Below are 16,867 nucleotides of genomic sequence, written 5' to 3'. Positions count from 1 at the left end.
CTCAGCCATGGCAGGAATGGGCTGACTCGCAGGGAAGAGCCGGAATTGGGAAGCCAGTGTGGCGAGGTTAAGCAGCTCCGCTGACTAAACAAACAAGGCGGCCGAGGTGAGTGGCAGCACGGCTAATTAGTCGTGCAAACCACGTTTGTGTCCCAGGGAAGCGTGGCTCCCAGCAGCCTGTACGGGTCGGAATAAATGAAGTTACCGAGTCCTGCTCTGATCATTCTGCAGCAAGTGCTAGGACTCCCTCGTATGTAGCAGCCATCCCTCTGCCTGCCCCATACTGATTTCAGGTCTGTACACGGCACCCTCTCTTTACTCCCCCTCTCCTGCGAAGAAATTCCGTGGAATCATGAGCCCACACGTATTTTTATAATTAGCGACTCTCCTTGGGGTCCAAGGCAGAGGCAATGAATGTGAGATGTGGAAAGCCTCCTATCAATGAGCAGGATACAAGACCGCATAGTGGAGGAATGGAAACAAGACTGGGACAGGTCATGGGGCCTGAAGTCCCAGCCAGCGGTGCCTCTGGCCTGTATGAGGAGGACAAGAAGGGATAACTACAGACAACCTGGAGTGCTTCATCACTGGGGAGAGTCCCATCGTCAGGGATCACTTGCTCATGTTTTCTATCTTTTGAACTGAGATCACGTGTCCTGCTGTTGAGTAGAACGGCTAAGTGGCACAGCAAATAGAACGCTGACCCTAGAACCCAGAAATCCTGAGTTCAAATCTGTCCTCAAATGCTAGCTGTGTGACCCTGGACAAGTCACTTCACCCTGTTTGCCTCAGTTTCCTCTTTTGTAAAATGAGCCAGACAAAGAAACGGCAAATCACTCCAGTGTCTTTGCTGAGAAAACCCCACATGGGGTCACAGAGGGTCAGACAGGACTGAACAACCACAACAAAACCTAGAGCAGCTCTTTCCTCAGCTGGCGCCTTTATGGGTCAGGAGGATTTTCCTCATGTCAAGCTCAGCTTTGCTCCTTGGAGATGCCCCCGCCCCAGTCCCACTGTCTGGGACCAAGAGAGTGACATTATGGCTTTGGGGTGAGGCAGTCCATCCTGCACTTGAACACAGGGCTCCAGTCTCCCCGAGTCTTCTCTTCTCCAGGTCAATACCCCAGGTCCTCTAACTGATCCTCATATGACATCAGCTAAAAGTCCTTCACCCTGGTCACCCTCCTCTGGACACCGGCCACCTTCTCAATGGTTCTCTGCAAATGGTGCACCCAGAACAGAGCACGGTATTCCAGGTGTAGCCGGGGCAGGGTGGAGATCAGCAGCAGCATGGCCTTCCCAGCCCTGGGTGTGTGCTTCCCGGGCACCATGCTTCCTGGGCAGTGGTGCAAAGATGTTGGAAGACTGGAAAGAGCACAGGGGAGGAGTCCCAGTCCTAGCCTGGACAGCATCTGTTTTCTTTAGCAAAATTAGTAAAAATGTGCATTGGGCAGTTTCAGAGGACTCAGAAATAAATTAAAGCCAAGTTTGTATATTCTCAGTCTAGAGAAATAATAGAAGGGAAAAGCCCTTGGCCCATTGCAGCATCCTGCTATCTTATACATCCACATCTTCTCCCGGGCTCACCATCTCGGGCCTTCAAATGTGTTGGCGATGTCAGGATCTACATCAAAATTCAAGTCCAAAATCATGCTGTTTCCAATAGAGCATCTTTGAGGCAATGATGCAAGAGTACCCCCTTGTGGGCAGATAGGTGCACGCTCATTCTCTATCTCTCTCCCTCTCTCCTCTCTGTCTCTGTCTCTCGCTGTCTCTCTGTCTCTCTTTTTCTCCCAGTCTCTGTCTCTCTCCCCCATCTATCTCTCTCTGACACTATTTCTCTTTCCTTCTCTGTCTCTGTCTCTCCCCTTCCCCTTATCCTTCTCCATCCCTCCACTCTCATATCAAGAGATGTTCCTTCCTGTCTAGAGACTTCACTGTCATTGCTAAAGGGCCACAGTCAACAAGCTTTAAGTGCTTACTAGGGACACTGTGCTAACTGCTGAAGTTACAAAGAAAAGCATAAAATAATCTCTGCCCTCAAAGACTTTGCAATCTAATGGAGAAGATGGTAGTGGAGGAAATAACGTGCTGACAATTGAATCTATGCCAGACGTGTACAAGATAAATTGGAGAGATGTCAGAGGGGAGGCTCTAGCTTGAAGGGGGCCTGGGAGAAGGCTTCCTTCAGGGTGGATTCTTTGTTGAGATCTGAAGGAAGACAAAGAATCCAGAAAGCCGAGCTAAGGAGGGAGAGAGTCCTAGGTCTGTTCTGGATCCTGGAGGTAAGAGAGAGACATGGGAAGGTAGTAAGGGGAAAGGAAACAGTCAGACTGTGCTTTAGGAAGATCACTTTGGCTGTTGAGTAGACAAATTGGAATGGAGAGAGAAGGCCATGGGAATACTTCAGTCAGTCAGTCAATAAACATTCATTTAGCATTTACTGTGTGCCAGGCTTTGTGCTCAGCATAGCCTGGACATGAGGTGATGAGCGTATCACCTGAGTGATGGCAATGCCAGAGGACAGAGAGGGGCACTGGAAAGGCAGAACAGGCAAGATTTGGCTACAGATTGAAAAAAGGGGTCAGAGAGAGGGGACCATTGAAGATGACCCCCAAGGTTTGCAAGCTGGGATGACTAGAGGATAGCACTGACCTCCTTAGCCATAGGGAGACTTGGAAGAGGGGAGGGCATGGGCAGAAACATTGATCTGAAGATGTCTACAGGATATACAGTTGAAGATGTCCATTGGATGGTTGGAAATGTAAGAATGGAGATCAGGAAAGAGGTTAGAGCCTGAGGAATGACTATCTACATGGAAATTTAATTGAATCCATGGAAGCCAATGAAACCCCTGAACCAAATAGTGTAGAAGGAGAAGAGAAGAAGGTACAGGAAGAGCCTTGGGGGCACCTACAAATGGCCACGCCTCTGGGATGAAGGTTTGGCCAAAGGGATTGAGAAGGACCATCCACGCCCTCGAGGAGAGCGAGGAGAGAGCAACATCACTAGGCACAAGAGAGGATCCAGGCAGCAGCGTGATCCCGTGTCAGAGGCTGCAGAGAGGTCAACAAAGGCAAGGACAAAGAGAAAAGGTCATTGCATTGGCCATGAAGAGGTTACCTAATGATGAACGGTGAGGTTGTAAGACAGACCATAGAAAGTTAAGAAAGAGTGAGAAGGCGTCTGCACGCAGATCGAACATTCCATTTGTTTTCTCTCTTTTTTGTTTTGTTTTGTTTCTTTTTTTCTGTGTCTCTTTCCATTGGTTATAACTTCTTTATAACATGACTAATATGAAGATATGCTTAATACAAATGTAGATGTAGAGCCTGTATCAGATTGCACACATCTTGGGGAGAGGGATGGAGGGGAAATTTAGAACTCAAAAGTTTGTGGAGCTGAATGTTCTAAACCAAAAATAAATTAATCTTAAAAAAAAGAAAAGAGTGAGGAGCAAGGAAATGGAAGCACCAGAAGGCAGGAGAGGCATGGGCTGGCAAGGTGGGATGGAGGCAGCGAGGGGTCTGAGGATGAGGAGCCACTGGCATATTTGTAGGCAGTAGGGAAGCAGCCAAAAGGCAGAGGAAGACTGATGATTAGTGGGAGAGTAAGACCAGCAGAGGGGACAGTCTGCTAGAAAGGAGGGATGAGTCTTGTATCTGTCAAGGGGCTTGCCTTGGCAAGGAGAAGGGAAGCAGGAGTGAAGGGGACAGTGCAGAAGGCACCCAGGCAAAGGGAGATGAGGAAGCCGGGAGAAGAGCGAGCTTCACAGTCCCGAGTTTCACAGTGAAATATGAAACACAGTTCTCCCCTGAGGGGGGAGGAGAGTGGCATAGGGCATCAGTGGGGGTGTCGTGAAAGGCTGGCTTTCCTGCAGCAAAGAAGACTCCAACTGGTAGTACAGAATGTCACTTAGAAGCAGATGCATCCACCCTGGTTCATGATCTATTCTCACTTCATTCCATAGAACACGATTAAGTGTGAAGGCAGCAAAGGGCAGGAAGAAATCCAAGTTGGGGATTTGGCAGGGTATGATTGGCAGTAGGGTCCAGCATGGTATGGAACTGACCAAGGGTCAAGATGGGGAGAAGAGGCAAGAGAAGCTAGTGCAGGGGACATGGCCTGGATCAAGGGATTGGAGGTCATGGGGAGGACAAAGAAAAGAGTTTGGAGTTCCCAAGGCCAAGGAGAGGTGGAAGGACAAGAGACTGTGACAGGATAAGGGAATTCCAAAATTCATGAACCAGGAAGTGGTGCATTGGTGGGTGTTTTGGTGTGGAGTAGGAGAGTAGGGAAATAAGTAAATTTAGGAACCTAAAGGTTAGAATGTGGGAGGGAGTATCACCACACATTTTGAAGCCCCCCAGTATAAGGGGAGGATTTGGAAAGGGGCCATAGGCCTTGAGTCAGGCCCTAAATTTGCTGAGGAAGGAAGCAGAGTATCCTGGCAGTGAGCAGATAGCCACCAGAATCTAGGTTGGGTGATAAAGGAGAGTTATGAGCTCCTTCTGAGTTGAATGGGTCCACTCCTTAGGGAGTGGCAGAAGAAGAATCTTCAAGTACAAATGGGAAACAAGAAATAGTGGAAATTGAGTGAAAATGCAGTCAGAACTGTAAAGGGTGGCCAGGGACAGTGGGTCATCAGGAAGGAACCAGGTCTCAGCGAATGCAAGAAGATGGCAGGAATGATTAAAAGCTTAAGATAGAAGCCAGTCTGCTGTCTATGGAGGAGGCATTCTGCAGAGTGCAGTGGGTGCTCTGGGGGGTAGATCTGGAGTGACACATTCAGTGCTCAGAGGAGGAAGGTGTTTGGGTTGAAAGGGATGAAAGTAAGGAAGTGTCTGGTGAGGGTTGGGGAAGGGACTTGTATAATGGGAGCCAGGGAGCAGTGACTGGAAGGGGAGAGTCCGCCAGAACAGGAGTGTGAAGATCATTGAGGAATGTCCTAAGGTGGAAGATGATTAGACAGTCTAGGGACTGTGCCTCTGATGTCCAGCCTTGTGGTGGGTGGTGATATTGAGATCCGTGAAAGGAGGCCCACTTCACAGGGACAAACGCAGGCCTTTCAAAAAGGAAACCGCAGTAAAGGGGAGGATTGATCAAAGTTAGCTCCTCCCCTTGGGTTAATACCATCAGCTTCATAAGGACCTGTGAGGGAGGCAGTCAGGCAGCGATTTGTCTGAAAATGAGCCGTAAGCTCCATTTGTTAGCATGTAACGTGACATCCAGAAAACCAATGGGATCTTGGGCTACACCTTCCAGCTCCATTTAAATAAAGCATGTCAGTATTGATAGGAATCACTTCCTTTTGAACTCTGAAATTCTCTGATGGCAAGCATCTCTCCAATCTTCTCTCCTGTTTCACTCCTCCTAAACCCAGTCTTTGTCCTGCCTGCAGAAGTTAATCTTAGAAGGCCATGAAACCAGTTTTGCTGTTTGAAAAGTCAGAATCTTTCTTTCCACCCTCCATCCCCCATCCCCTCCCCTCCAACACTGATCCAAAGTTCTGGGTTTACACAAAACAGGTTCAGTCCTGAGGGTTTCTCCTACTTCTCTGGCTGTTTTTCTCAGATCCCCTCCAAAAATTCCTCCCTAGAAACTTCAGATTTGGGCTTGCTTTCTTTATGATAAAAAGGGAAAGGCCGTTCGATCCCGTGCAGGCGTTCAGGTTAACAATCCATCCAACGAAAGACAAAACTCAACCCTCTCAAAGAGAGAAGGCTCACATCCTAGCCCGTGACTGGGACTCCAGGCTGGAAGGGGTGACCATTCACCTTCCCTCGCCCAGAACCAGGACACCATAGTGTTTCCAGGTATCTAAATCATGCTGCCCACACTCTGGTCTTCCCTCCTTCTCCTTTCAAAACTTGCCCTCCCTCTCTGGCACCCTGGGCTCTGATCAATGGTCTTTCTCTCTATTTGCAGGTCTGTTCACCACACCACTCCTCAGCCATTTCCAAACAATGATGCCTCATGTCCATATTTGCCTTCAACCTACCCTAGTTCCTATATGGGGCTGTCCTATCCTTTTAGCCTATGAGATCTTGCTTGTATTTGTAACCCTACCTCGCCTTTCCTTCTCCTGGCTGGTTTCCCTGTTGAGCTTAATGTATTTATATATCATAATCTGTGTGTGTGTGTGTTCAGCTTAGATGTTAAAAAGACACATAATGAACCTGGAAGCACAGACAGGTGACCAAGGATGAAGTTAAGGATATGGGAAAGTAGATAGGGCAAGGTGTTACATAAACAGTATCAAAACTGCCAAAGCTGTAATGAGTGGAGACTATCAGGGAAAGCTTGGGACAGTGAAAAAGTGATGGCTGTTGCTGATGATGGCTAATTGTTTGGTTTTCAGCTCTGCTGAGAGAAAACATTGCCATGGTCAGGATTGAGGTTTGGCAGCTGCTGGGTGAGTATAACTGGCTGCAGAGAGGAGAGATTCCTCAACTACTTCTGTTTTTTTTCTTCCAAGGAAAATTATATTGACACAAGTCAATTGGCAGCATTTATTAGGCTCTTACTCTGTGCCTGGCCCTGGGAGTACACAGAAAAGCAAAAATCTCTTTTATTAGGGAGCTCAGTTCAATGGGGGAGACAACCTGCAAACAACTATATGTGTTCAGATACATCGGAGGTAAATGGGAGGTAGTTTCGGAGGAAAGATCAAAACAGGAAAGGGGATGTGGAGGGGATGGGGGATGGGGTTAAGAGTGAGGAGAAAATTGAGAAGGCAAAGTTACAAGCAAAACAGGTTCATCTTTGGAGGTTGGTGATGACATTAAATGTCATTAAAAAGACATTAAAAAGAGAGGAAAAAAGCAGAAGAAAGAGAAATCAGGGACTAGGCTTGGTGATATAAGGAATAGGAACATACTACTTCAACTGTAGAGTTCTTGGTTTATAGGATTCTCTTTTCTACACTGCCTTCTTTGTAAAGAAGGGGCTGAAAGGAAAAGAGGAAAAAGAATAAGATGATGTCGTGGAGGGAAATACACAATTAACAATCATAACAATGAATGCAAAAGGAAGTAACTCACCTATGCAATGGAGGAGAGTCAAAGGAATCAGAAAACAATATCCAACCTTATGCTGGGTTGTTTTTTTTTTTTAAGTCATACTTGAAGCATTAAGATTTTTCCAGAGTTAAAATGAGGATATGGAGCAGTACTTAGTATGCTTTAGGTAAATTCAAAAAAGTAGGGACAGAAATCATGATCTCAGAGAAGGGAATGGTAAAAATAGACATGGTTAAAAGACAGAAGGAAAATTATATTATAATTAAAGGTACCACAGAAAATTAAATAAAATCAAAATTTGACATATGCAATAAATGCCATAGTATCTAATTTCTTGAAGGAAAATGTTAATTAAACTAGGAGAAATAGATGGTAAATCTATAACAAAGATAATAGCATTAATGACTTGCATTCCTAAAATGGTTTAAGTTTTGCAGAACATTTTATCATCTGATAACTGGCATAACTAGGAAACCTCACTGTTCCCTTTTTACACAGACTTGGACAAATTTAACAAAAAGATACCTAGGAAAGCACATAAGGGTCTGAATAGATTTTGAGAAAGGTTAGACATGCTAAATCTCTGGTGATTACTGAAAGGAAACAGAAAGGAATACATTTCTCAGTTTCATAGTTTATGAATTTGGCGATGTGCTAGAGCATAAAAGCTTCATAAACAAATGTAGAGAATCATCAATTTTAAATGCATCCCTTACTGACCACAATGCAACAAAAATTCTAATCAATAAAGGGCATTTGAAGAAAGACTTCAAATTTAAATAATGACAGCAATTTAATTCTAAAGAATGAGTGGGTCAATCATTCACGAGAGTTTATCTGGTGCCTAATATTCACAGGTGCTGTGTCTTAGGAGCTGGTAACACAAATGCAAAAATGAAACGGTCCTTGCCCTGGAAGAATGTGTATCTATCTGAAGAAACAACAAGTAATAATGTAGAAAAGAAACAGAAAAAAAAAGAAAAGAAACAGAATTTAATTTGAGAGGAGCAGGTGTTGGCAGCTGAGACCAGGAAAGGCTTCACGATGGGCAATGAAGAATATAGATGTTTTGCAAACCTTTGAGTGTTATAAAAATGCAGCTGTTATTACTTTCTAAATAACTCATGTTGAAGATGACTCTTGAACTGAGCTTTAAGGAAACTTTTTTTAAAGGAGAGATTGAGAAAGTACATTCTAGTTATTTTGAATAGTCCTGCAAGGCAGCCAGCTAGGTTGGAGAGGCCAAGACCCCCTTCCAAGCTCCGAATTACAACAGTGAGGCTTAGGAGCATATTTTTAAAAGGGGAAAAAAGTCCTATTTATGGAGAAAAAAGCAACTCTATTAAACATACCATTCCTGGATTTTAAGATGTTATCTAATTGCTGCCAATTGTAAGATAGCAAAGCATTATCGCCTCAATTTCCAAACAACGAAATAAAATTGAAAGGAATCACAGAAGCAATCAGTAGATTCATCAAAGCAAAAGTCAACAATGAGATAATACAAAAAAGCTTTGAGGGTGTAGCCAGAGCAGGTCTTAGGAGGAAATTTATATCTCAAAACATGTTCATCAACAAAAGAAAGAATAAATCAATCAATAAGGCACCGAATTAAAAAAAAAAAATTAGTCAGAAAAGCAACAAATTAAAAATAAAACCAACTAAATAAAACCAGAAATTCTTAAATTCAAATTAGAGATACACCACATTGAAAACAACAACAAAACTTATTGAATTCATATATAAAACTAAGAGCCGGCTTTTGAGGGGAAAATAATTAAAATAATATCTAAATTGATTAGTGAGTGCGATCCATGGCAGTGTCTTCAGACAACTCCTTTTTTTTTGCTTCTTTATTGAAACTATTCTTGTGTCTTCAAAATTTCTTCCTCCCCCTCCTCCTCTTTCCCTCCTCTTCCCCCTCCTCCTCCTCTTCTCCTCTGTCCTAAGGATGAACAAACTTGTCCAAGTCAGAAACACAGCAGCTCAAAGTGCCACCCCGACCCCACTAATCAGAGTGGGATTGGAACTATGAATAGCCCCTCTCTGTGTCCCTCCTCCTCCTTTTATTCTTCCTCCTGATATCACCTGGATGGGAAATCCAGGGGCTACTCACAGCTCCCCCCCCCATTTCCAGACACACAAGTGTACCCCTACACCTGGCCACAATTTCAGTCTTGAAATTTTCTCATCATCCTTTATCCCACTCTATAGAATTCCAATTCTTGAGATATTCTCTATCCTTTCTCTTCACCCTTTGAATTCCACTCTCCTCAAATCTAGCAGGCATTTCATACTATACCTGACTTTCCTCTCCTCTATCACAAATTCTAGGGTGGACTGTCCTCCCAAGGTTCCCATCATTTCCACCTCAGCAGTGGGTTCCTCCACCTTTTGAAGGATGAAATTATCATTCAGAGAAGTCAGAAAGTTATTATCTATTTCACATTTGGTTGAGACCGAGAGCTACCTCAAATAGCAGAATAACTGAAAGTTCTTATCGCTAACAGGCAGCTATGTGGCATGGCTGAGGAATGCCAGGCCTGGGGTCAGGAAGACCTAATTTCAAATGAAGCCTCAGACACTTAGAGCTGTTCCTCCTCTTTCCCCTTCCCCAAGTAAGTTTAATTGACACAAAGCAATTAAGGCAATGAGGATGGATTGTGAAGGACAAGGAAAGAACGAGAAATTAAAAAGGTCTGTGGGGATTATTACAGAATATTTTCTTTTGAAATGACAATAAAGTTGCCACATTTAGACCCTAGATCACGGATCTTGTCTGCCCTATGAAGAAGGGGAGATGGAAGACATTTACAAAGAAAAGAGGGAGGCAAGAAAACAAGAGGCCAATACGAAAAATATGTGTGTGTGTGGGGGGGGGGGTATACAAGAGGTGATACATTTTTGATGGTTTTGAGAGGTCAGTTAGTAAAATATCTCAGAGGGAAAGATCCTGAATGACCAGATACAATCACAGATGTTATTAACACCTAAGAGAAAATGCATAGATATGACATACTGTCCCACACACTCCATTTTTACAAAGTCTTTGAGGTATGGAAGGGAATTGAGGACTCATGGGATGGTTTCAGCAATCACATCATGTCTTATGCCTCAATTCATATAAATCTGGGAACATCTAAATTTGTCCCACTCCTAGGGTACTGGTCAGTTCACTAAGCTATGAATCAAGAGTCAATGAGCCTTTGTTCACAAACACATTTATGACAAAATAGCTAAGGACATAAATGGCATTTGAGGGGGAGTTAAGCATAACACAAAGGGATAGCATTCATAGGGCGCCCATGCTGTGTTAGGATAGGGGGGTTCTTTTATGAAGAGTAGGTTGACATCTCGTCAGAGCTGTAGTTCCTCTCCTTCCTTGGAGGAAAGTACAAAAAGATGTGAAGCAGATGAGAGCCCAAGCATAGGGACTTAGAGTTGGCTAAGCTAAATGGCCAGACCCAAACAATAGTCATGAAGCACTCGATATATGATGCTGGTAACCGACTGGAACTGTTTTCGGAAGACCAATCTAGCTAATTACATTGAAGATCAACATCAGAAGGTTGATCATGAGCCTCTCTACACTAACATTGTTTTGATCCTATCAAACTCCAGAACGTCTGCTTGCAGAGCTTCCTGGAAGAAATCTCCAACCCATCAAGTGAGTTTGGCCCGTCTATCCACACAGGAAGGACCAAGTGGATGAAAAACATCGACTGGAAGAATTTCAACATGTTTTGCAACAGTATTTCTGGGGCCAAGCACAATGAGAAAGAAGCAAGGAGGCGGGTCCAGATCTGAGACAGAAGAGGGAGCTGGAGCGGTTTTGGGAGACCGCCAAGGGCTTTCCCTAAGCCCGGGATTGCCGTGAAAGGCAGGGCCTGTCTCTCCATTTGCTAATGTTTTATCACAGTCCTTCTGTGCATCGAGCCCAGACGCATGTCTGTGTGTGTATATGTGCACCTGTGTGCATGTGTGTTATTGGCTGTGTCTACATATATGCACTGCGTATGGGTACATGCACGTATGTACTGAGAGTAAACCGAAGAGCAGATTAAAACACATATTGCATAAAGACGTGTAAACATAGTTCTAGAAAGCTACATTGTATCCTTTCCCCACAGCCTGGCTCGCACGGTACTTTCGGCCGCTCCGGGAGCCGCAGGCCGCGCTCCGATTCGGCAGAAGTTTGCGCATGTCCTCTAGTTGCCTCGCCCCATCCATGGCGCGCATGCGTGCGTGCCCGGCTCTGGTGACGGCTCTCCTGAGGGCGCGTGCGCCCGGCGGCCTGCCCGGAACGTTTGTGTCTCCGGCCCGGGCGCCCGTGGGGACGTTGTTTACGCGCCGGACGCGCTACGGAAGCCGGCCGGGCTCCCCCCGGAAGCGGAGGCCGCTAGCCGAGCCGCGGCCGCCGCTGGATGCCCTTGCCGCCCCTGCTCGCTCCTCCCTCGGCCTGGGCCTGAGCCGGCGCCGCCGCTGAAGTCCGCGGAGCAGGAGGAGGAGGAAGAAGAGGCAGCGGCCGGAGGCCCCCCGAGGCCTCTGCGGGAGGCGGAATGTGGCGAGCGCTGCGGGCCGCGGAGGCCTGGTGAGAGCCGGGGAAGGCCGGGCCGACGCGCGGGCCATGGGGGGGGGCTTTGCAGGACGGCTGGGGCTCCGGGTTCCCCGGGAGTTGGGCAGGCGCCGAGACGAAAGGTCGGACGCTGGAGCGGGAGCACAGGGCATTCTGCCCTCCTGGCTTCTCCCTCATGTGTCTGGGCCCACCTGGACGCGGACGGGGGCAGGTACAGGCAGTGACAGGCCAGGGCGCGGAAGAACCGCTCCCCCTCCAAGCGGAGCCGGAGGCCTGCGATGGCCGGGCGTGCGCAGAGCTCAGGTCGGCGCCTCGGGCCGAGGTGGAGCGAGAGTCCGTCCTCACTGGAGATGCAGCCAGCCCGGCGGCTGAACGGGCACCGGCTGCCTCGTGACCAGGTAGAGACTGGGCTGCGGCCGGAGCAAGCCATCAGCCCCAGTCTGTGCGCCATGAAGGCGGGTGAGAGCTGCGAACACAGCCATGACTTCTCTGTGGTGTTGTCCGTGGCACAAGGTCTTCTCTGGGCTTTGGGGAGAGGGTCGTGACTTCCGAGGGCTAGGTGAAGGCGCTACAGTGAATTCAGTGATGGAGCTAGGGCTGCCATCCAAGCCTGTCCCCCGACTCCTCCTGCTTGATTCAGCAAACTTCTGTTAAGCACCTGCTATGAGCAGAGCACTTTGCTGGGCACCAGGGATCCAGAGGCGAAACACTCACTTCCAGTCATCGAGGGCTCTGTAGGACAGATGGGCAGAAAACAAGGGCGGTGCCCATGGAATCCAAGATTCTGATGGCATGAGAGACAGGGTGACCCAGTGCAAAGAGCTGGAGATGGGGGGCCGCGTCAATGACTGCAGTGACCTGTTCTATAAAGCACAGATTTGAGCTGGGTGTTCTCTAGCGTGTGATCAAGGAAAAAGCCATCTGAGGTCCTGCCAAGAGTGAGAAGTGGCAGAGCCTCCCTTGGGGGAATGAGCCCCAGGACAAGGTGACATCGCCCAAATGCTGGGTTTATTCTGACTTCAGACCCAGCAGACACTGTACTACCAGGGATGGCAGAGTCAGGCTTCTTAAAGAGCTCAGCAGGTTATAAGCCCGGCCCAAATCTACAGTGAAAAAATTTAATTGGCAGAAATACCAGGTCCGACATTTAGGTTAAAAAAAATCCACATTGGCCATCCGTGACAGTGCTGGACCTGAGCAGAGGGCAGTTTGTGTGGAGGCAGAGCTCCGGACAAGGTGGCAGGGTGGGCTCTGTCTTGGGTGGCAGGCAGAGAGGAGGAGAGGGGGAAGAGGGGCTGCACTGGTCAGCTGCCATGGAGCCTGCCATGGGGGAAAGGGCTCTGGGGAGGGTCTCCTTCTCTCACCACTTGAAGATTATTAGGAGGAACCAGGGAAGTTTCATCAGGGAAAGAGAAGACTTAGGGAGAGAAGGATGCTTGTCATGAAGTCCACGTGAAGAGGGCCAGGGGCCGAGGCCCGGCGGGGCTGCCATCCCTCAGGGGGCCACGGCTTAGCTCTGACAGCTCTCCTGGGCCCTGAGGTTTGTCCTTAGTTGGCCCGTGGGGAGTTGCAAGCTCTCGTCTCTAACCCTGTCCTCCCCTCATTTCTCCTTCAGTGAGGTCTGCCGAAGTTTGGTGAAGGCTCGCTCCGCAGCCGGAGGGCCTGTCCCGCTGCCGAGGCTGCCTCTTGTTTCCCGGAGCCTCCACCTCCCGCGTCCACCAGCGAGGCCTCTGAGGCCTCCACTCCGGCTCTCTTGTCAGCCCTTCTCCTCTCTCAGTCACCTCCCTCCCCGAAGATGGAAACTCTCTCCAGCAAAGTCCAGCTTCCAGCCACGGAGGCACTTCTGGCCGGCCCGCCTAGCTGCCAGGCTGCTCCGGCTCCGCTACCTCCTCTTGGGGTCAGCCGTTGGTGGAGGCTACACAGCCAAGAAGGTATGGGGATATCCGGTGGTGGGCTGGCTGAGCCGGGCACACCTGCTGCCTCTTCTGATACCACCCTGCATCAGCGGTCATGTCCGCTGAGCCTGGGTTTCTTCTCCTCTAAAATGGGGCTAAAGTGTTTGGAATGGGAAGCTGCTGGGGGGTTCCCGAGCCCTGCCTCAGAGTGTCGGCTTTCTGTGGTGCTCTGAGGTTTGCCAAGTACTGGCAGAGATGATCACACCTCTGGAGAGGGGCTGGGAAGTGAGACTGCCCAGCTGAAATGATTTGCTCGCTCACAGAGCTCTAACCCAGGGCTTCCTGCCTCCATACCAGTGCTCTAGCTCCCACTTGTAGTCGGCACCTACTGCATTCTTAGTCCATGGCTGCTGCTGCTACTGTTGTCCAGACACAGGGTGGGCTATGCTGTGGCCTCCAAGGTTCTTCCCAGGGCTGGGGTTCTTTGGTTTGGGGCCATGTTGGCTTGATGGAGGACAAATAGGGAAACAGGGTTTCGTGTATTTTACTGAAAATTCTAGGATTTCAGGCCTAGAAGACTGGCACTATCCTCATGCTCTCAGTCCCTGCTCTTACAGAGAAGGAAACATTGACTTTCCAGCTCATCAGGGGCAGGGCAAAGGTCAGGGATGGAGTCTCCCAATTTCTAAACAGTGCTTTTCCCATTCGACCAATCTCAGACCTCGAGGGGATGGAAGAATGAGCCCATTGGCATTTCCTTGTCTGTGGAGGTCTTGGGGCAGTCTGTCCACTTATACAAGTAGCTACCCACTCCTTCAATGTCTGTGACTCACTGGACTCTTGCTTTTGTCTTTAGACCTTTGATCAGTGGAAGGACATGATGCCTGACCTCAGTGACTACAAGTGGATTGTGCCTGACTTTGTATGGCAGCTGGACGAGTACATCGACTTGGGTTGGTTCCCGCTGCCGCCATTTTCAGATTCAGTCTGTCAGCGTGTGTGCTATGTTTTTATCTGGCTTTTGGCCAAATGCTTTTTATTCAGCACTGTGTAGGCCAGGCTCACAAATGGCTTTGTATAGTACCTTATAGCTAGAGAATTTGGATACTGAGTGTTGACCATTAACTTGATTTTGGTACCATTTAAATGGCAGGTCCGGAGGTGGCTCCTCATTCTTTTCCAGTTACTGATGACCGAATGGCCCTAAAATCCTCATACTGGGAGGATGCTCTCTTTGGGGGGAAGATTCACACCTCGTGTGAGTGCTGCTGTGTTGGGGAAAAGCAAAGGATGGAGCATTTTACGTTAGTCCTAATGCTGGAGTGAAGAGGAAGAGGGAGCCCTAGTGCTCCCAAACTGGCCCCCTTGGCATCCCCATGATTTTCTCGGGTCCTCCAGGGCTGTTCCAGGACCGAGGTGGGAGGTCTCCTTTATGCCAGAGAGGCTCGTGAACTCCTTGTTAGTGTACAGAAAGGCTTTAGAGAATAGCAGCTCAACCTGCCCCGCCCCCAGCACACACTCAACACTCATACTCATTCTCACCCCTACCTTTACCCATAGTGGGAAGACCCATTTGGTCTGCGTGATTTCAGTAGAGTGTGATAGTCTTAAGCCTTTGGCAAGCTTCTCATCTCAGAACATTGTGTGTAAAACCGGACAGTGGCCAGCTTGTACATGAGGTGGTTAAGTTGCCTTGTTTCTAGTTCTCTTGTGTCTAAATAATTTCGATGGTTGCCGCTGTGTCATATAGTTTGGGGTCCCCCTTCATTCCTACTTTTCACATTATTTCCTTTGATTCTCTAGATCTTTTCTTTCTCCAGATGAATTTTGCTATTTCATCATGTTTTATAAAGTATCCCTTTCTTTTATTGATACAGCATTAAAGCGTAAATAAACATTGGTAGTGTTATCATTTTTATTGTAGCGGCACAGCCCAGCCGTGAACAATGAATAGTCCTTGAGCTATTTAATTTGTTCTTTTATTCTTTAAGGAACTTTTTGTAATTGAATGTCTCCAAACATTTTGTGCACTTTGGTTGATTCATCTCCAGATACTTTATGCTTTTTATATTTATTTGAAATAGTTTTTCTTTTCCTATTATTACCTCTTAGATTTTCTCATAACATAGAGATGCTGTGGATTTTTGTGCTGTGGTTTTGTAGCCTCCAATTTTGCTGAAACTGTTAGATGATGGAATCGAATGTAAAACAAAAGCCAACCCCTACAAAAATCTTGAATAATATACTCACCTTAGTTACGGAGGGAGGTGACTTTTTCCATTCACCAAATGGAATTAGAGAGAAGAGATAAAACTAAAATGAATTTTTACATGGAGTGTCGATTAATGTCGGAGAAGAAAAACAACAGATTGGGGACCACTAAAAATCTGGCTTCTAAAACCCTTCAGAGGAGCCGTACCAAGTCCCAGCGAGCTTTGTGCTGGCTCTGGGCAGGTGATTAAGCCCTGTCCGCTGTGCCCGGCCTCACTAATGGTCCCCGGTGCGCATCCCTGGCTCGGTGGTTTTTCTCTGGTTCTGCCTTTGTTGGTGGGATTGTGGACAAGCGGGGCCTTTGCTTTACGAAGAGGAAGGCACTTTTTCTAGGCTGTAGCTAATAGTGGTGTCTCTTTGCCCTTCTCCAGAGAAGCTCAGCAAAGCGCTCCCGGATTCAGAATCCCTGGCGAAGCTGCTTCCAGACTTGGACAAGCTGGCGGGAAGCTTCAGCCTACTCAAGGACTTCTTCTCCACAGGTGAGGAGTCTCGCTTTCGTGTGCTGTTCTCCAAGGTCCCAGCAGCAGAGAAACACAGGGGAGCGTCAGCAGCAGCCCCTGAGGTTTGGGGATCCTTCAGCAGGAAACCATTAGACAAAAAGCCCTAAGCTCAGGGTAGAGATGCTCTCCTCAGGTCACTGGGCGCAGGGGTCTGGCTGGGGGAAGCAGCTAGAATCTGCTCTGTGTTTTAGGATTTTTCTTTGTCTTTAATGGTTGATTTAAAACGTTATCTTGAAAATGTTAAGCTACAAAGAAAGGTTCTCTTTAAACAGTTTGTAGAAGTGCAAGAGCCTGGAATTTCCTAATTCCAACTCTAACCCTGGCCCTACTTCTAGTTCCTAACTCTCATCTCGGGGCCAGCCTGAGCAGGGCTTTCTGTATTTGATAAAGTTGGCTGCTGAATTGCCCATTCTCGGGGCAGGAGTGTGTGAGTGCCCTTTGCAGCTGCTCACTGTGTGTGTGTGTGGGGGGGGGGGGGGGCCGCCCCCCCCCCGGGCGCGGTGCGCCCACACACACCCCCCCCACGGCCCCCCCCCCCCCCCCCCCCACCCCCAACAAGGGGAACATCACGCCACCGGGCCACAAGCCCGGTGGTGCGGGGGG

The 16,867-nt window shown here is 47.9% G+C and overlaps 1 protein-coding gene across 4 annotated transcripts in view; it reads left to right on the top strand.

Annotated features, from left to right (window-relative positions):
- Nucleotides 1-11,390: 11,390 nt before the first annotated feature.
- Nucleotides 11,391-16,867, top strand: part of OPA1 (OPA1 mitochondrial dynamin like GTPase) — a 65,396-nt gene continuing 59,919 nt past the window's right edge. For 3 of the 4 annotated variants that reach the window (XM_069083290.1, XM_069083291.1, XM_069083289.1), the window contains exons 1-4: nucleotides 11,391-11,613; nucleotides 13,214-13,529; nucleotides 14,350-14,446; nucleotides 16,136-16,243. In XM_069083290.1, coding sequence (XP_068939391.1) covers nucleotides 11,582-11,613; nucleotides 13,214-13,529; nucleotides 14,350-14,446; nucleotides 16,136-16,243 — 553 coding nt within the window. In that variant the 5' untranslated portion in view covers nucleotides 11,391-11,581. The remainder of the gene's footprint in view (nucleotides 11,614-13,213; nucleotides 13,530-14,349; nucleotides 14,447-16,135; nucleotides 16,244-16,867) is intronic. The other variant, XM_069083292.1, reaches the window with a different exon arrangement.

The sequence above is a fragment of the Petaurus breviceps genome, unplaced genomic scaffold (genome assembly GCF_028583685.1).
Source record: "Petaurus breviceps papuanus isolate PSGF00001 unplaced genomic scaffold, PetGlider_PUasm1.0 173, whole genome shotgun sequence".
In the NCBI taxonomy this organism is placed as follows: domain Eukaryota; kingdom Metazoa; phylum Chordata; class Mammalia; order Diprotodontia; family Petauridae; genus Petaurus; species Petaurus breviceps.
This window is presented reverse-complemented; position numbering and strand designations above follow the sequence as displayed.